Here is a 20938-nt window from a genome sequence, read left to right on the forward strand (position 1 = left end):
GGATTAAAATTAGCCAAAGCCTCAACCCTAATATTAACCTTGACTTGAGGGTAGGTTGAGACACACCCAGCCCAAAGTGAAGGCGTAATGAGAACACACATTTTTTATGCATTTGTCACAGATTGAATGGTGTAGAAAAATGTGTTACACTGATGTGAACTTCTTGGTTCACGAGTGTCCTACCCATATATAACAACTTGGATGATTTAAGGTTAAGTGGTTGTTTGACAATATGGTTTGGCCACATTAGCAAAATTATATTGATTTTGGTAATAGAGCAGTTGTTTTTGTTATTAAAAACAAAACCAAGCATGTTGTCGAATACCCACTAAGTGAGTTAAACTTAAAATTTATCATATTAATTGCTGATGAGTTAGATGGAGCAGGCAGAGATGAAGAAAATCGGATGGATGGATGGATGGTTGATTAGGGGACATTGATGGTGCCACGGAGCACGCTTGGTTCTAGCTTTTCCATGCTCCACTTTTGCTCATGTTTCTTTGAGAAGGGCTAAGGCAGATTAATACTAAGCACCAACTTCTATAGTATGATGCTGGATTCTCTCTTCTCTTCTCTGATTACCAAATTGCGGGAAATAAATTAAAAAGAAAAAAATTATCACTTGCAGACTGCAGCTTTCGAATTTCAACACTGAAATGTGAAATGTAAAATGGCTCTTTTTTTTATTCCAGAGAAAGATTTTAAGGGTATGGAGAAAATATGATTTCATCTAAGACGGTTTCTTTCGGGGCAGGAACTGCTACAAACAAGACATGTATAACAGGCTACCAAATCTAATCATGCACGATTGAACAAATTAAACCAGTTATATACTCATACAGTACCAATTGTTCGGTACACTAACGTGTTCATTCTTGATTAGACTATTTGCACACAGCTTGTTTGTAGCAGAATGTTCTGTACTTTGGGATTTTTTCTAAACTTTGCTTTATAAATCAGTCAGCGTGTTACAAGTGTTTTATTATAACATTTCATGTGTCGTAAGTGTAACTGAATATTATACTTAAAAAATGTTTGAACTCCTGTTACACACTGATTGCTTTGTACAGTACAGAAAGTGCAATATATGTAAAAGAGTAGGAACACAACAGTGGGGCTGGCAAATCCAAACCCGTTGTTGATGAGTGTTGTTGACACAGACATATAATACATATATTACTTTACATCATCATCAGAAATCACTTCATCCATCACCTCCCCAATTTCATTGGGAGCTTCCAGAACAACACTCCCCTAAACCTGATGGGCGAATCGATCAACTGATGTGACCAGACAGGAAAAAGCAGAGATCATGAAGGGAGTCCTCATCCTCCCTCTTAGCAAATACTCCCTAAAGCGTCAAATACATATATAACTTACCCTTCCCGCTGTCCATAGCTTGCCGGCCCGCTGAAAGATTGATCCTTGTTAGTTACCTCCTACCATTAATTAATATCTACTACGTAACCCCCCCCCCCCCCCCCCTTCATTTCTTCACTTGTTAATTTGTAGTGTTCTAGTTCAAACATAGTTTGAACTTTTGAGTACAAATCTCGCTCCCAAAACAAGGCAATATTAATTAAGGTCTCGTGATAGCAAGCCTCACAAGAAATAAAGCCACCTATCCCCTCCTGTCATATTAAATTATTAATCTGCTGTGAACGTATGTTCAGGTTGATCAACTGTTGAACAAGGAACCATTACCTAACACCCATACCCAATTAATCAATAGTTTATTAACACTTGGCAAGGTCTAGGGCCCTGCATTGAATTTGGTAGAAACTCGAAAAGAGTCCTCCGGCCGGCCTCCTCTACCAAACAACTAACTATATATTTCTTTATTTTGGTTGGTCGTCGTCATATATGCACACAAGAATAAGAAGATATATATCAGAGCCATGAGTGTACGGATCAATATTGAGCAATATTCCTTCCAAATGAAGCTCTAATATATTACTCTTATAGTACTCCACTCACATGTATGACCACAAAGAGGGCCTAATATTCTTTGGTCGTTCTAGGTGTTCCATCTCAGTCTAGCTTCCTTTGACAATTAAAACCCAGTAAAGACTAAAAGAGAAAACAAGCCACGTAGAACGACCACAGGTTTTTGGGTACTCTATTTATAACTTGAGATATGACAAGTAACAATAGCCACTAGAAATTGCAAAATAGGGTGACCACAGGTTTTTGGGATGCAAAATATCTACAGAGAAAACAAGCCACGTAGCTTCCACGTGGACCTTCCGACTCCCCCTCACACTACATAATGCGGCCTTCCTCTCAATTTCCATTAATGCATTATTGTTGCAGAGACGGTTCTTCTGTTTGTGGCTTGTGGGTGACCCCTGACTCGGTCAAAAAAGGTCCAGCTAGCCACAAAACCAGCAAGTTCAAAGTATTGAATCGCCTAAAGTCTAAAAATGTATTTCAATTCGTTTGGATCTAACTCCCTGGATCCTGCTGCAACGACCTGACCGCCATGCATATGCATATGCATTATGCATGCAATGTATACTCACTTGTATAGACATACGACATTGGTTAGTACATATTGGTTGGTATATATGTTCCTTCCCTTTTTCTGTTCGATCAAATTAAATTATGAGCCACAGTAATCTTTCTCGCATCAACAATTGCTGCTGGAGTTTGTCTCCAAGCTAACAACATTTTCTCAACTCATATAGATGCCTGTGGGGTTTACGTGTTTGTGAAGGCCGACCAAGCCTGTCTGCCTGGGCTCCTCGAATCACAAGAACAGTATCTCATGGAAAACAACTCGGCATGGGCAATCACTAACTGCTGACATGCAACAGGACAACCGCATCAGTTTTTAGGTTTCCAGGCTGAGGATGCAAAGTAGCATTTTCATATTGATTGGTGTTCGAAATTTCTTGGCCCTTGATTCCCCTTTCCATCCACGTCGACTGATGACATGGCTAATCGAGGCAACTCACTTGGCACTGGCAGGAAACCCCTTGTTATTCTTTTCTCCTTAATTATGTGTGTGTGTGTATAGTCAGTTGGTGAGCTACCATTCACATTTCCATGTTGAATGACAGCCCCATTATATTATATATAAATAATAATTTCCAATCTCCCAGCAAGGAAAAGGTTGAATGTATGTAGGCAGTAGGTACTAGGTAGCTAGAGGCCTCCTTAATTCTCATGTTCACATTAGGCCGCGTGAGGAGAGAGGGGTTGGGTAGGCCTTTTTCAGTCGCGAATTGATCTGTTCATGGGTCGGGTAGTCTAATGGTCCGATTCGCACTCTGATCAGGCTTGGTCATGTAATTAGGCTTGCATGTCTGACCTCGGGCCTAACACAGTAAGTCCAACTGTGTTTTGCGATTTATCAAAAAAGCTCGACCGATTCAGTATTATATATTTTATAAAATACATAATATATATTTTATATATTATATAAAATATATAACTAATATAATATTTATTGAAATATATATATATATTTATAATTTAATATATACATTTTTTTATTTTTTTCTTTATAATTTTTTTTTCTCTCTCTCTCTCTATTCAGTCGCTTTAACAATAGTAAAAGGCTAACAGCATGGGCTAAATTTCGGGCTCGGGCTTGGTCTTTAGAAAAATTTATTAATATAGAGTGGAAGCCCGGACTGAACCGACCTGGCCCAGCCCATGAAGAGGTCTAGTCGAGAATCACAATAAATTAATATGAACACAGAGATGTAGGCTTGTGATCGAACACAGTTTGGGGCCTCCCCAGTCCCCCCTAGCTTTGCGGAATTAGGCAATATTGTGCATAGGGATAGGATATGACATGTAAGAGGGATATTCATATCTATATTCATATCCATTAAAAATCAACCGTACTAGATATATCTCTTTGGAATTGCTGCATATAATAAAGTAATAATCTATGGTCCAAACAGACAATTATTGAGGTTACATCAGCACTATTAATTTAGTACTATTTTCTATTACAAAGCAACCGGATATAACTATAATGATCTCAGTTCAACGTATGTACTTACTTGTAACCTAATATATGATAAAAAAAAAAAAAAAGTAGAACCAGGTGGCTGAACCAATGAAACTGTGACCCTGACGAATACTGTCAACATCAAATAGAGCTTCCACGGTTAAACCGGTAAACCATGGCCCATTGAGCATTCACGGTCCATTAAATAAATAAATAGAAATGGTGAATACTTGAGGTAGCTCCAAGGAAGGATGGCCTGGCCTAGTCAATATATATTCTAAAACGATCGAAATGCATGCAACTTGGTATCTCATCTTTTCAGGACCCTGACAGGAAAAACATGTCATGGATGGTTTGGCTTGGCAGTGGGCAACTAGCTATTAAACAAACAGATATTTATTAGAGTCACTTTTATGGATTGATAAGTATCAAAAGATATTAATCTATATTATGTATTATTTTTTTTCCTGCTGGTTTTATCTCATGGTTGTACATATCGGTGAATTTTTACAAAATCTGTGTTTGAGTCAAGCCCACCAATAACATGCCATCGATATCAAATATATATCATTTTGGCTCAAGCTTCAAGATTTTGGTAATTTTATCTCAAACTTTGGTTTGTTATTAAAATAAAACAATTAAAATTTAACGTATTGCAAGCCAAGTGGATTATTACCTTCAAGAAACCACCAAGCAGATTAGTTATAGATAAATGCAAAATACATTAATTATCATATAAAAACCATGGTTCCAAAATGTTGGCGTATTTTACACACTTAATTATTAAAATGAGCATATTTACAAAAAACATAATCATAACTTTATATAAAAGTAAGAATATAAATTAATAAATAAAGCATTCTTCCAATATTTACGTCTAGCTAGTATATTTCCTTAGTCAAAATGCAAAATACCATGCACATTCATAAAGCGCATGTGCTGAGGCCTGACAATGAGCCAGAGCTTCATATAATCATATCTATGTCTTATATATGAGTACGAAGAAGCATCAATTTATGTATAACATGTCTACATACATCATATCAAATAAAATGCCTATGCATATGTATATGCATATGCATGAATATATAAATAAATAAATAAATAAAATATATAGGCGTAGCTATGACCGAATTAAAGTCAGAGGTAGTGCATGAATGCGGTCGTGCAGTGCAATCACAGCACATGAAGGTTCATAGAAGCTAGCATACATAGATTCAGTAGCAACCAAAGTGTGTAATTTGCTCAAATGATTTGATCTTGACAAAGAAACCGCCAACCCAAAACTTGTATGTTTCTGTATGTTGCTCTCTACCCCCCTCCACCGACCCCCAACCAAGATCTCCAAATTAAACCCTTTTTATTCGTTAACACAGCTAACCTTCTATCGACCACTGCATATATTGGATTTTCCGTTGAACTGTCATACCCACAAACACCCAGTACTCCTTCTATTCTTTCCTTTCACAGCCATTCTATTCCACCTCCATCTGATCACTATTTTAAGCCTCTCTACCTTGTATTTTTTTCTCTTCAAATCCATCTCCCTTTACACCTCTAAATTTATATCTTTCTACCACCTCTATCCACTATCTTCTTTGACTACCAAAGCTATCACAAATCAAACAAAGCCTCTCAACCCTCAAGCAAGATCAAGATGAAGGTGGGCTCAATTTCTTCTTACTTAATTCCTTACCCCGTCCCTCCCCCCCCCCCCCAAAAAAAAAAAAAAAAACTTCCATCCTTTTATAAAATAAAAAAAAATAAGGACGACGACCGTGCTCGTTTCTCTAATTCCTTATTGATTCCTTGTTTGTTTTGTCACACAGTTACTAGATTGGATGCACCGTAAGTTCCGGCACAATAGTGGCGAACCACTCAAGGACTTCACAATTGGTAATCTCTTCTCTCCTGTCTCCTCTCTGCTCATCATCTACATTTTTGTGCTAACTATTGAAGTTATTGGATCATTACATGAACACCTATGCATGCTCCATCATTTAGTTTATTCCGACGCCATACCCGCAAGTTCAATTCAAGCTAAAATCATCGATCCATCAGCTCGATGATCAGTACTTCTGACTGTGTTAATTAATATACATATGTGAATCATATCCTTCAACATATATGTGTAGATAGAGAGACTCTGACCCAATTCACCTTCTGAGAGACTCAGACAATATTAAAATCATATATAGTTAACGCAATAGAAATGCCTGCCCGACGACTAATAGCAGCTAGCTAGCTACTATGTGTGCATGTTAGTTGCTTAATTATCAGGTCACGTGTTCACGTTGCTCGATCGTGTCGACCTGACTGATCAGGTCAGGTCAGGTGTTCTTCCTACAAACAAAACTGATCAGAGTGATTGGTACACGCCTAGGACCCTTTCTCTTACTACAGCATCACAATATTCCTTTTGGGTTGCTGCTTTCAGGTCACCCCTGTAACTGTCTGTCAGGCCAATCATCCCTGCAGGACGAACAACAATACCTTGCTAGGCCAAGTTTCAGCTCGCGAACGTTGAGGCAGCACCAGAAAGAGCGGGTTCGACGGAACTCTTTTGCTGGACTCGAAGCAACATCAGTGGAAGGAGAATTCGAAGATGAATCTTCAGCGGCAGCGTCGTCCGAGCTCTTTGATGGACTCCTTACCATTGGAACCTTTGGCTCTGACCCAGCAGCAACGCCCAGCTTTAACTTCTCGGTTGAGAACATAACTGAAAAAGAAACCGAAGTAACCGAGAACGATCTTAAGCTCATTAACGAAGAGTTAGAGAAGGTGCTTGTGGCTGAAGCGAAGGAAGACGGATGCAATCTCTCATCAGGAAGGAGCAGTCATGTCAGTACCATTACACTTAGCGGCAAGCAACTCGAAGCAACTGATCATACTGGCAGTGGAACGGCAATCTGCCCACTCCAGGAATATCTCTTCGGCTCTCCTATCGAGCTTCCAGAAACAACAATGGTGGCAAAGAAAGAACACAGGATGTCTCTTGGGGAGCTGTTCCTGAAGAGTAAAATGGCGGACGACAACTCAGCTGGGAAATGTGACAAGGATGAGAAGCGAGCTGAAAAGGATGCAGAGAAATCCGGAGTTCATCTCATGAAGAAAATGCTTAAGCGACGGGTACCCAATAGTACTACTTCTAGGAGTTCTGCCGCTGCTGCTCCTGCGGATCCTGTTTCAGCGGAGAAGAAAACCCATAAGGTCAGTACTCAGTACTCCTCTCCCTCTCTCTCTCTCTCACTGGACCTTCTGTCTTTCTTTGTCCCTGCACGGCGGACATAAGAAGATCCTAATGGGACCTTCGCCTATAAATGGAAGGCAATTACGTACACACGCGTCATCCTGTCAGGTCTCACCGAAGTAGGCTTTAAAAACAATCGACGGCCAAAATGACCCAATCATTCATCTCTCTTAGGCTGTGTTTTCTTTGTAAAGGATAACCTTTTGTATAGGATAACGAGTCTGGACCTGCTCCTCACGCGCGCCTCACAATTCACAGCATGTTCTGGCCTTACATCGGGAACATCTTCCTTATTTGTATTTATTATTCATGGGGAGGTGTTCCCAAATACAGAGCGGGAGGTGGCTGTGAGGTTGGTATGAGACTCACTCTATAAGGAGAAGATCTCATCATCTAGATTCAAATATAACCTGTCTCGCTCTGTCCTCCTCACAGAGTGCACCTCATACTGATCTCACAGCGCATCACACCATGTATTGAAAACATCTCCACATGAAAATAACATACAATTAGAGGAGATATTGAAATGTGTTGTGAGATTAGTATGAGCACTCTAAGAAATGAGCAAATAAGAGTTCAGATTTGCTGTACATTTTTTTCTGACTTTCATCAGGAAAAAAATTAAAGGTCTTTATTGATTCCTCTACCTTAAGGATTTTTATGAATTTGTACAGTAGGTGAAGAATCACAACTCAGATGCTACTGTAGCACGGGTGGGATTTGAGACAATACACTCATAAAACTAATAAAAATGTCTAAAGAGAACAAACCATAAATAAGTAGGCTCTAATGGGATCTGATTCAACTATATCAACGTCCAATTATCAAATATGTGGATCCACATAGATCAAAAAATGAATACATCGGACTCAAATTGGATTTGGATTTAAATTTGCATCCATCTTATTATATTCAAAATAACAATAACAATTAAAAAATTAATCATACATGCATATATATATATATATATATATATATATGTAAAAATTCAGATCCAATTATTGACTGGAGCATCCAAATCTGGATAATCGGATTCGGAATCGGGCATTGGACTTTCGAGTCGGTTGAAAGCCCTCTAAATACGACTAAGAAGTGCAACCAGCACTTTCTTCAAGTGTGAATAGAAGAACGGGACCAACCCAAATTATAAGATAGCTACAGACTAAGAACTCGCATGACCCGAGGATCCTAACTGCACATAGCATAATGGGATTTGGGATCTTGCCACCAGGTCCAATCCAGGTGTTGTGAAATGGAGACCCACCATTGATTGGATTGGATCAAAAAAAAAAAAAAAAAAAAGACGACATTGGGAACACAGACACCGTCGGTCGCACATTGTTTCTCAGTTGAAGTTGAATTTGGTCTGATCTGTTGTCTGCTTTTCATTTGTTTGACAGATCCTACAGATGTTCCACAGGAAAGTTCATCCTGAAAGCACTTTACCAGCCAAAAAGCCCAGCAAGTCACATAAAACGGAGATAAAAAGTAATGGACTTAATGATGGAGGATGCAACAATGGAGACCATACGCTTCCAGATGAATACATCATGATCTTTCCCCAGAGAACCATCTCCAAGGAGCGTATCCGACGCTACAAAAGCCAATCAAACCCACCACAATTCGCACTTAGCGGCAGTGATTCCAATGGGAACAGGGAGTATTGGATCAAAACAGATGCAGACTGTAAGTACAAATAAACCTTCTCTAACATTGGTCAATATGAAACATGAAACTTGAAAATAAAATACATATATTGCAAAGCATGTAACAGCTTAGATTAAAGCTGATAACCTTTGATACCACCCTTTTTATTATAAAACGGGTGCGGCCCTTAATTAACTTAGTAATGATAAACTACCCCTTTTCTTAGTACCCACATAAGGATCCCAGGGTCTTGTCCAGGGGTGCAACTTGAGTCGGATTGAGTTGGGAAATTGTTAAATTTTAAATGGGTTTCTTAATCCAATCCCAATCCAGTTGAAATTGTTCAAATCTGAAAATCCAACTTGTAACTTTAATAATCTTGTCCAAGGATCAAAATATCAATACATCCAATACCAAAAGTCGGTATCGGTGCCTATCAATATGACTGATACCTTATATTTTTTATTTTCTTTTTTTATTTTATAGGCAGTAGAGAGATGTCTTCTATCATCCCAAAGTTTTAAAAGCTTTAAAACATGTATCCCTTGGTGTATCTATGAGAATCTAGGTCGACCAATACAGAGCATATGGTATCAATATTTTGATGCCCACTGAACCCAATTTTCTTACAGATGACTAGGCATGATCTGAATAATCAGGTCCCTTTGACACACTTTAGCCTGTGGAATACATACCTAGACAAAAAAAAAAAAAAGAGTCGGGAAATTTTAATCATCCCACCGTAAGTTTATAGAACACATAGAGAATATGGTAGTCTGACTACGAATAATTTCTATTTGCATTATCATAATATTTCCCTTCTTGTGGCATTCTAGACCTGGTCTTGGAGCTGTAAAGGGCAGAGGAGCGGTCGCATGCATCAAACAATCGATGGTTATTATCCATTTCCAATTCCTAACTAAAAAAAATAAAAATATATATGTATCCTTTCCTAGTAAGTACTGTTATGTTTGTCGAGATTCTAGTTGGTGGTTATAGTTAACCTTATGTGAATGGTTCTGTTATATATAAGATTGAGAGAGCAACAACGGAATAGAGGCATTTGTCGCGGCGGGCTGGTCTGTGCCCCGCGGAGGCAAGAGTAGCGATGAAGATGTCTGGCATACGGCTAGTTTTTCTGCTGCTGTTTCCTTTCTTTTTTCTTTCGGCTCCTAGATCCTGTAATGATATGCCCATATTGTAGCGGCCAAAGCCAAATTAGTTGGTAAGGCTGTCCCCTGGGCCCTGGTGTGACCAGGTGCCAGGGTGGCTCTGGGATTCCTCCCTCTCTTGGGCTCCGTTTCTTTTCTGCTTGCTTTTTGATTGATATCCCAATACAAAACACAGAGAAAAAAGGAATGCCTCTACTGTTAAGTGTATCACTGTAATGATAAATTAGTAGTAAATATGAAGTTTCTTTTGTGCTCCAACTTGTAAATATAATTTCAGTGACCAAAAGTGTACAACTGAAATATTTTTGAGTCATTCTTCAATCGTATTAATCCAAGTCCTATTTCAACGAGTTCCAATTAAAGTGGATATTTAACTAGAGTGGTTCAAACCGACTAGCCTCAAAGTCATGTCTCCTGATCTGATCAGTTATATCCACACAATTGACAATACTATAATAGAACCATAAGAAGGCTGTTGACAAATGGTTATGGAGAATTTGGATTGGTTATAGCTGTACAATTGCTATTCCTTTCTATTAGCACTTTGTGATGTCAAACTTGAATCTATGAAATAGTTAGGACACAGCACCACAAATAGAAATCTTTTTTTTTTTTCAGCAAAGCCCATTAATGATATCATAACGTTGAACATGCATGCAATACCAGACTACAGCAACGAAACTGGTAGCGGTTCTTCTTTTAAAAATCCACCCATTTCCATCTTCCACGACCGATCCACTAAATGTGACAACTCTCTGAAATGTCCACAGCCAAATGAAGCAAGAATTACCATCAGATGTTTAGCACTGTTTTTTCCATCTCTACGAATGCTAATCCTATTATGTGCAAGTAGAATGACAGATGCAATCTAAACGCTATTAATAGATGTGCCATGTGATGTGAGGTTGTGTTTATTGTGTAATGAGTGGAGTCACCAAAACTGAAGAGTTTGTGCATATGCGTAGAACTTGCACATAAGAGTTGGACACCACTTTTTTTTATTTCTTTTGAAGGGCTAGTGGGCTACACAACGGGGGATAGCCCATCCCCAACCCATAGGCCATAACCCCTCCAACGGCCCAACCCAGGTGCAGGCGAGATTTGATCCCAAATCTCCGCTACAACCAACAGGAGACCTTACCAACCAGCTGGTTGCCACCTTTGCAGTGATTTTAACATTATTTCATGGTCAGACCAAGGTTGTGAGCCAATCCTTATATACAAGTCCATTGTATATCTTTTCTTTTTCTAATGAGACTCTTCACTCCATACATTCACATGTGAATCCCAACAGTCTCCCCCTCATGTGTGAGTCTCTTCCACATTAAATACCCCATACTCACCCTCAAACAAAAGTGTTATCATATTACCACGTTTGACATGCACCAACTAAAAGCCCTTTGCTCATAACCATAAAGAGCCATCACTCAGCCTCTTAAGTGCCAATCAAAGAATCATCCATGGGTGGCCCAAGTCATGGGAATCACCAACCAATCAACTATGGGAGCACATTCCATGGGTTGAATCATCATGGGAGATCAACTGCTCTTGCCAACTACTCAACAATAGGAAAATTGATAAAGCCATGGAAGTCACCACATGCATCTGTCAATACTTGCACCCAACTGAACACTCGGCTCTAATACCATTGTTGTGGGTCAATCCTTGTAATATAAGTCCATTACATCTCTTTTCTTTTTCCAATGTGGACTCTTCACTCCACACACTCACACATGAATACCAATAGTATTATTACTAAAACATTCCCATGTAAAACCAATGGTGAGGAGGATTTCTAATTTTCTATTGATTCCCCAAGTGCACTGCAACGTTATACTACCACATCTTACATTTTTAATGACTCAAAAAAGAAATCAAACAAAAAAAGGCATATAAATGGACATCCAGATTAGTTTTGAGGTGGAAACTGAAAGGAACAGGTGGGGCACTTTCAACCTCAACCATGTTGGTATGTTCTGAATCTATGGATGAGAAGTGTGAGAAAATAGGTTGGCGTCTGAGGGCAGACACTTCTGTGTAAAAATTGCCAAACATAAGGTCTTTATCTAGTCCACCCCTTCCAATAGGGACCAACATTGGATAATGGCCTTTACCCGTTCCATGTAAGGTTAACAAAGAAATGGTTACTTGCACATAATGCAAGTACATAGTCAGAACTAAATTTGTTTCTTAGTTCATATAAGTACCAATAACAGTACAATTAGAGTTCTGAAAGATCATTTTACCCAAAAAAAAGAAAAAAAAAAGGTTCTTTTGAACTTACTTGAGGTCATGACTGACAACGAGCAGAGTTAGCTCCTTTTTTAAATGCTTTAATAACTTCACAACATCTGCACGAGCTTTCCAATCTGACAATCAAAGTTAAATGAAATGTATAAAAAAAGGAAATTATTACCATAGAAATTAAATTCACCAATTTGGAGAAAGCAGCCATAAAGGAGGAGCTAAGATGCAAGTACTAAGGCAATAGGTTTAACAAGTAAGGCATAACCAAGGTTCAAAATATTGACACGATATGCCGGATACAAGGTGTATTGTATTGGTATCCGAAGGCATGGGCATGTGGCATATGGTGGAATGGTCTCCATGCTATTTGGGTATTAATGGACCTATGGCAACGGTTATAACCACTACTAAAAGTTATGACGGCGGTCATGATCTAACAACAGTTTATGTCAATGATCTATTAAAATCGTATATCCAACAATAAACTTGTGTCAAAAATAAATTTTTTTCTTAATTTTTAAGGAAAATTCAAAATTATAAAAATAATTATTTTATATATTTTAACTGATTTTCATGGTAAGGAAGAACTATAAGATGGATCTATCAATAATCTATTAAACTCATTGACCTAACAACAATTTAATGTGCCTTGTAATGAATTTTTAGTAGATTAGAAGCTCAAATACTGTTTGATGTATTATTAGTAAAGTTGTTGTATGATATCTATACGTTATAGACTCCTAGTATTGTTGAATGTAATGCATCTCTTCATATAAACCATTAAAGTGTGAATTTCTTATGTATTTATACCTTATTCATGATTATTTCAGCCTTAGATTTAGGGCTTGTTCGTTTGCTCTGAAATTTGACATCTGAAAGTGCAATAATTACATTAAGAGGTATATTGGTATTGGTGAACTTACTTTCCTCTGAACTCTAAATGCAGAGAATGTTGTTCTGAATTCTGAATTCTGAAAAATTATCGAATATCCATTTTGACCCCATATATGAGAGTTTTTGTTTGTCTTTTTGGGGGTATCATTGAAAAATAAAAAGTTGTATGATTGCACTTTATGAAATAAGAGATAAGAGGAAACGAACACCAATTTTTCTCTTAAAGTTAAAAGATTCCTCTTAAGAGATAAGAGTTAAGAGGAAACAAACAGGCCCTTAGTATTTTTAGTATATAAGAGGAAACCAACTGCATCCATATCTTTCGATATGTGTCCATATCCAAGCCTATTGATACGATATATGATACTGATATTTTGAACTTTGTGCATAATTGAGATTTGAAATGAAGTTCCAAAAATAGATTAAGTGTTCCATTCACCCAAAAGGAACAAGAAAAGACTCCATTGTTTGGTGCACTCGTAAAACCTTAGGCTGACAAGGTAGGTCTGTATTATTCAGTCTACCCCTCCCAAGGTCATATATACCCAGGATCATCTTTGGGTAATGGTCCATTACCTAGAAGGAAGAGGAAAATGTTGCGTAGTTAAAAAGCTATTGGATTAAAGTAAGTAAAATACAATTCAAAGCCTATAAAAAGAGATTGTGGTTAAACTGCTCTGAAGATGATTGAACTCAGGCTTGTCAAAGAATTTTTCTATTTTGTAATGAAAAACAGATCAAAGTTTGCCAAGTTTCCTTCATGTACAAAAGAAGCCTTTACAGGTAACAAAACATTAAGTCATTTAATGAAGTGAGAGCACACTGATTTTGTCTCTAATTCAGGAAGTGAATGCAAGATAACTCAACATATCCATAGGGCTGAATCATCAATGTAAATCCCAAGTTCATTCATGTTTCTAAACCGCATATTCATCTCACATGGTGAATAAAAGTTGTAGGCCCAACCAATAGAGAGAGAAAATTCATACCAAGACCAGCAAGAGGCTCATCTAATATCAATAGGTCTGGGATTTGTACCTGGAAAACATTTTTGGATCAATTTTATAAATGACTAAGATTACATAAACATCAATAAGATACCATACATATGATTGGTTTTTCCCTTTTCTGATGTATAGGCTTATTAGAATATATGCTAATGATAAGAATTAATACGAGATTCCTACTAATTGAATTGCAAGAGCAAGCCGACGCTTGTAACCACCACTTAGATTGAGAGGATCTTCATCTAAGGATATGTCGTTCAGTCCAACCTATAAATGTTGGAAATGGCAAAACAGAAGATTTTACTCAGAAAAAAAGGGGGTAGATTTGGAGTCAAAGATTTAAACAGCAATTAAAACAATAAAATTAAGCAGAAACAGAAGACATAGTGGGATGAGAATCAATAAATAATGGGCACAATCAATGAGAACCAAATACCGAATTGATAGCTGTTTGGAGTCGCAGGGCAAGTTTTTCTTTCAATGGAAGGCCTCCTCTCTGCCTTGGCCATCCAAATGTAACCTCTTCAAGTACAGTGTCTGCCAAGAAATACCTAGTTCATACAATTATTTAGTTAATCATAAAAATTGTAATAGATTGAATACCTAGAGAACATTCTATGGATATGCATGGAAATCTGAAATGCTCCTAAAACAGAGCTAGAACCACAAAGATAATTTCACAAAAAGTTTGTGTTGAGCTTAAGCTAGAAACTAAGAATAGATGATCATTTTGGAAACAGCTCATCCGTAGAAAAACTGCTATCTGGAACTTAGTGAAAAAAAGGATTTAGCTTATTGATGGTGGCTGGATTAAAGCACTTATTCCACAGCTTGATTTATTTCTTTTTTCAACAGCAAAGAAGAGCACATATTGTCAAATAATAGTGGGATTTTTTAGGTGTACTCAGGATGATGCTAGAGGGTGCTCATATCTAAGGAAGTAAATTCTTTTCTCGTGAATAAATTTCTTTCTTTTCCAAAATGAAAAGAAGAGAGAAGGAACTGAGATAAGAAGGAAACAAGGATCTGTGAACAAAAGCAAATATCCACATTAATGGAGCAAAAGAGAGATAAATACAAGGCGACAAGGAGATCATAAATACAATAAAGGGGAAAAAAGAGCTAGGCCCCATATACCACCCTTCCCTGCTCCACAAGGCAACCTAAGATGTTAATATACAAGCATACACATTGACCTTGGGGGGTTTGGCTGCCAATACAAATCAGATCTGGCCATGGTTTTCAAAACCGGACCGAACCGGAAAATCCGGGAACCAGTCAGCTGACCGGTTCCGTTTTCCCCAAAAACCGGATTCCCCCCCAAAACCATTGATTTTGGTCAGAAAACCGCTGAACCGGGCGGTTAACCGTTCAAACGGTTTTGACCGTTTTTTATTTTTTTTGTCGACCCGGTAACCGGACCCCTAACTGGTTCGGTCACTGGGTCGGTTTGAAAAACCATGGATCTGGAAATCCCACCCCTTGTTATGGAATCATAAAAACAAGTATATTTCTAACCAAGAATAAAATGTTAATAGAACACAATATAAACAAGATCATTTTATGATATCAAATACATATAATGAGCAAAGAAAATCACAAGTGCTAAATGAAAAACCTAATTTACTAAAAACAATGGATTGGCTTTTTATTGAGTTCACCAAAATGGACTAGAAATTACTTTTACACTCCCGTCCCTCATATTTTCTTGTTGACCTCGTTATCTTGCAAAACAAAGATACTAGTAAAATTTAGTAGCTAACTATACAGTCGATATTTTGAAAACTGGAGTAGGTGTTGAACCAGAAAGCTATCAAGTTCATAGTTTTCACAGTTTGGGCAGTTCAACCATCTGGACCATCAAATTGCCCTAGAACCGGGAATTAGGATCTTGACCTTCCCAGTTTTCCAGTTCATTTGTGTGGCCTAATCCAGTTTTCAAAACACTATTCATAGTGTCTTGTACCAACTGTGTCCAGGAGTACCAAGTGCTGAAATGTGTTAACTTTTGCTTGTCATTGAAATAAAATGAGATTCAGAATGTCTTAATGGCTGAGAAAGTGTATCTGCAAGTAGAAAAGGAAAATTTGCAAGAACACGGCAAATTTCCAAATTTCCACTAGAATGATGACTGCTTGCAGCTTTTTTAAATATCTGATATATGCGAACATGTGCATGCAAAAAAAAACAGACGAACAAAAAGGTAAGGATTTTGAGATCATCTAAAATTTCAGAAATAACATGTGAAAGGGCCACTACCCAATGTTGGTCCTGGCTCTCAGGGATACGAGGGGTGGACTGGATATGGAGCCTAAAATCTACAACTATCTCTGAACACCTGATTTGATTTTTTTTTTCTTTGTTTGGGGGAGGAGGTTGGGGGGGAGACAGAGACAGAGAGAGTTTTAGGGAGAAAAGATATGCATGATAGTCTAGGCATTTCCTAAGAAAAACTTGACAAGTTTTTTTCAGGTATTTTGGTTTCCCATCTCTGGGACAAATACACATTACCTAAGGTATTGCAAACAATAAAACATGTCATGCAATTAAAATAAGCAGACTTAACATGAAAAGGAAGACAAAAAGAATAAGATGAAAACATTATTCTCAAGAATTTTATATCTTGTACCTCTCAGGGAACTGGAAAACAATACCAACTCTTTCTGGAGATAATAATTCAGGGGATTGAGTTGGTTGGCCATCATTTCCATATCTTTGAATATAAATAGACCCTGACGTTGGTTTGTTCAATCCAGCAAGAAGCTACAAGATATAAACTCAACCAGAAAATCAAAAGGAATGTCAAGATATACTTGTAACATGAAATTTAGGTGAAGATGCATGCCTGCAAGAGAGTAGTTTTTCCACTTCCACTCCGCCCGAAGATCAAACCAAAGCTACAGAAATTGGAAATTAAATAATTCACCATAAATAACTAGGTTTCCGACAAGACATTTACATTAAATTATAAGAATTCTAAGATACCCATCAGCTGGACTGTATGGACAATCTGTAGATGACATAACTATACAGTGTATACACACTTAAGATGCCAAATTATGTAGCTGGTAAAACCCCTGGGAATTGTTAATCAATATCAGGGTAGTGTCCTGTCTTCAGGTCTGATTCTTCCTCCAGTTATCTATAAGAGGCTCAAGGAGTACCAATCCTTTTGTGGTAGAGGTCTTCACTGCCAACTAGCCAATAATAGCAATATTAACAACAATAACAATGATGACGATGACACAGTCATTCAGTATACTGCTGGAACTTATTATATAGAATGGCCCCAAACCTACACAAATTGTACAGCCAAGAACCATTGCAGATCACCGATGCCCCTATTGAGTACCTGACAAGGTAACTTGAGCAACTAAGGACATCCTCAAGAATACCGCATTACTTGTCACAAAATAAAGAAAACAAAAGATGAGCACATTAGGTCCCAAGTTTGCACCAATTTTACAGCAATGCTTCTGGTAAACCATCACTTGCAGTCCACCTGACAGGGACTCAAACATGTCTTCAGAAAGATAAAATAACTAGTTATTAAATCGGAAATTCTCATGTACCTTTTCTCAGGAAGGGAAAAGTTAACTTCATTCAAAAGGTTGTGCTGGGTCCCAGAGGGTCGATAACTAACGCCTTTAACCTTAAATATCAACTGCTTCATTAATTGCAGTTTTATACTACAAAGATACAAATGAAAATGCATATATAGAAATAACAACTGACTGGAATATTAAAAGTCATCTGTAAATAAGAAACAGAAATCAAACTAGTACACATGCTTACATGCCTATTTTATTTTTACCTACACAATTATTGCTACTATTTGAAAGATTAATCAACAAAAAACTAACCATGTGTAATCTCAATATCATGACTAATTTAGAAAATATAAGGTCTCCTCCATCCCACTATCAATAGACACATAAATGGTTCATAAACTCAAATTTTAGATTTTATTTTGACATTATTTGAAATTCAAACCTGGCATGTTTGATACCACACATCAAAATTTGGAAGGCTTCACACTAAAAATATGGATTAACATGTTGCACCAAATAATTCTTTTCCAAATTCAGATGGTCCAAGTCAGTCTGGACCATGGTTTTAAAAGGCATCTAAGGCGAGGCAGAAAAAATTTGCCTGGCCTTGGTAGCCTCTTCAAGATTCTGCAGAGCAGTAGCCTCAGTTTTGGTGAGGCGTACACCTCTCGCCCCAAGGCATAAAACAGTTAAGGTATAGCCTCAAACAGATTGGGTTTGGGGCTGTAAATTGTATTTTTAAATGGGGATAAATATGGTAAAAAGTTTAAAAATGTTAGGGACTTTAGAGTAATCGAACAGATTGAGGGTTTCCCCCTTCTCTTCTTCACTGTTCAGAAGTGAGAAGTGAGAACAAACCACTCCAGTGCTCCTCAATGGCTCAACCTCCATTGAAATGGCAACTAAGGTGAGTTTTTCTACCTTGGTCTGGCACATAGGGTAACTCCAACTATAAGGTTTTAACCGTAACGCTTTTGAGTTTCTATTTGAAATTAGAAACCGAAAACAGAGTTTGGAGTTTCCCACCATTCCTTCTTCAACCTTCGTTCTAGTTTTTTATTTTTCTAAATTTCTAATCTTCTTTTCATGTCAGAACACAAAACAGAGTAAAACTGAAGTATGTAACAATCAACTGACCAACAACCAAGGTAAGTTCTTATTCTTATTTCTTAAATCTTAATCTGTTATTGGTTATTTGGTTAATTGGTTATTAGTGTTCACTAATCTCTATTAAAAATTTAAAACCATGGTTATGGTTATTCTTAGTGCATTGTTTTGACTGTCACATGAAGAAGAGAATGAATGGAGTTGGATTTTTTTTAACCATGGTTTTAGTGACAAGGGACTTGTTCTAGAATAAACCAATGAAATTCGGATGATCATTAGAAACTTAGAATTTAGAAAAGTGGATTCTAAATTTTGATTTCAAACCAGGTTTTGATCTTTGATTAGGCTTGAAGCCTTGAAAGTTGAAACTGGAATTTTAACTTAAATATTGGTAATTTTTTTATTCATTTGGGAATTGGAGAACTTACTTATACTAATAGGAACAAATTCTGGTTAAATTTACATAGTTGGATGTAAATTTTCATAATTAGATTTCATAGAGTAATCTTGAAAAGATTTGAACACATAATTAACAGTTATTGGAACATTACACATTAAAAATAAGTCACATATAATTACATAAAATTTCAATTATTTGTTTCTTTTTATGTTTTTTATTATTTATGAACTATGCCCATAATTTTTAACTTTATTAGCTTGAGGCTTATTTGAGGCCTATGCCTCACCTCTCTAGCACCCAACCGCCTCACCTCTCTAGCACCCAACCACCTCACCTCCGCCTTTATCCTTACTAGGGAGCATCAATTGTCCAACCTCTAAGCAATGTTTTAAAAGGTGGAAGCAGTGGAGCAAGGTTCTAGGATCTTCCAACAAGAGATGCATAAGCCTCAAGGCATGAGGCTTAAGACTAATGATATCCCATTCTTGTATAGGAGGGACAAAAAAAAAGAAAGCATGAACTAAAATGAGAACAAAAACACAGAGAAGTTCTATAATTTAGTATGGAACTAATCATGATATAAACAAGGACTATAAGGTAATCAAAGCTTTAAAAGAAACTATCTGCATTCTTGCAAATCCTTCAAAACTGTTACAAACTCTTAATGACCTACATATTTAAAGAAACCAGACATGCATGGATGGACATTTTGGAATTATACTTCAACTTGGGTTTTGTAAAAGATATCTATTCCAATTTTTTATGGATATGCCTATTCCAGTTAATCTGTGAAAATATGTTCTTGATATAGGGCGTCTCATGGTGTGAGGCATGTCCGCATGTGCCTTGTACCACTAGACACGAATCTCAAGATTGAGCTTTAGAACATGTCCATAGGCCTTGCGTTGAAATCAAAAAGGCAGAAGGAACTGGGATGGTATGCAGGCCTCCCAAACCAATTTTTTATTGTCCAAGGCAAAAAAAAAACATGGTTGAAAGCTTACTCCTTTTTCTTCGAGACGAATTCTGCAGACCAATTAAAACAAAAACTAAAGTACAACCATTTCTTATTTCCACCGTGCCAACTTATCTGTAGTTCCAACTATATACCCAATTAATTAACTACAATAAAGTCCAGCCTAACCTTCTTTTGGGAATTTCATCAAATAGGATTTCCCGATAATTCGTCAGAAACCTCCTATCTCAATGAACTCGCATTCTCTCAAGAGGCAAAAGGCAACCATGGTAATTAAGAAAAAATAAAAAGATGAGAAACTTACTTCGATGCAGGAGTAATCGCATGAAACTCTCAACCCGCGGGAATTCCTGAGATAAAACAGAGGAAGAAAATCAACACAAGTAACATAATGAGGAAAATAAATAGTGATGCTCTTATTTATAAATTTAAGATAAAGAAAATTATACTACATGCAGTAGGATACTTGCCTGAACGATGTAACCGAGGTCGGAAAGGCAAGTTCCAGTCGTCTCGAAATCAATGGCGATGACGAGACGAAGAGAGGACCGGCCACCACCACCACCATCTCTCTCTCTCTCTCTTTTAATGATCGTTATCTAATCCAAACCAAAACTCTACTTTAAAGGGGTAAAACGAAAAGTTATTCCAAAACACGATGCTAAATATGAAATTTAGTTGGTTCTACTACGGGGTCCACCGTCGAAGTTTGGAACGACAACA

General features: G+C 37.3%; 2 protein-coding genes across 5 annotated transcripts; one reads left to right on the top strand and one right to left on the bottom strand.

Moving 5' to 3' along the window:
* Positions 1 to 5289: 5289 nt before the first annotated feature.
* Positions 5290 to 10302, top strand: LOC104592840 (regulator of nonsense transcript protein). 2 transcript variants are annotated; one of them, XM_088900785.1, is made up of 5 exons: positions 5290 to 5627; positions 5794 to 5860; positions 6426 to 7174; positions 8615 to 8900; positions 9698 to 10302. In XM_088900785.1, the coding sequence occupies exons 1-5, from the start codon at positions 5622 to 5624 to the stop codon at positions 9715 to 9717; spliced, it is 1128 nt and encodes a 375-aa protein (XP_088756911.1). In that variant the 5' UTR covers positions 5290 to 5621; the 3' UTR covers positions 9718 to 10302. The 2 variants fall into 2 exon arrangements, with proteins under 2 accessions (XP_088756911.1, XP_010250652.1); XM_010252350.3 differs by having other exon boundaries at positions 5299 to 5627; positions 6402 to 7174.
* On the bottom strand, positions 8106 to 20847 carry ABCI11 (non-intrinsic ABC protein 14). 3 transcript variants are annotated; one of them, XM_088900786.1, is made up of 11 exons: positions 20686 to 20847; positions 20520 to 20565; positions 17754 to 17833; positions 17027 to 17078; positions 16811 to 16944; positions 14618 to 14732; positions 14362 to 14448; positions 14164 to 14212; positions 12318 to 12402; positions 8746 to 8808; positions 8106 to 8654 (listed from the first exon to the last, which is right to left on the bottom strand). In XM_088900786.1, the coding sequence occupies exons 1-10, from the start codon at positions 20781 to 20783 to the stop codon at positions 8763 to 8765; spliced, it is 792 nt and encodes a 263-aa protein (XP_088756912.1). In that variant the 5' UTR covers positions 20784 to 20847; the 3' UTR covers positions 8106 to 8654; positions 8746 to 8762. The 3 variants fall into 3 exon arrangements, with proteins under 3 accessions (XP_088756912.1, XP_019052503.1, XP_010250653.1); XM_019196958.2 differs by having other exon boundaries at positions 8106 to 8808; XM_010252351.3 differs by lacking the exons at positions 8106 to 8654; positions 8746 to 8808 and adding an exon at positions 10275 to 10788 and having other exon boundaries at positions 20686 to 20844.
* Positions 20848 to 20938: the final 91 nt, after the last annotated feature.

Source organism: Nelumbo nucifera, chromosome 3 (assembly GCF_055504915.1).
Source record: "Nelumbo nucifera cultivar China Antique chromosome 3, China Antique-T2T, whole genome shotgun sequence".
Lineage (NCBI taxonomy): Eukaryota > Viridiplantae > Streptophyta > Magnoliopsida > Proteales > Nelumbonaceae > Nelumbo > Nelumbo nucifera.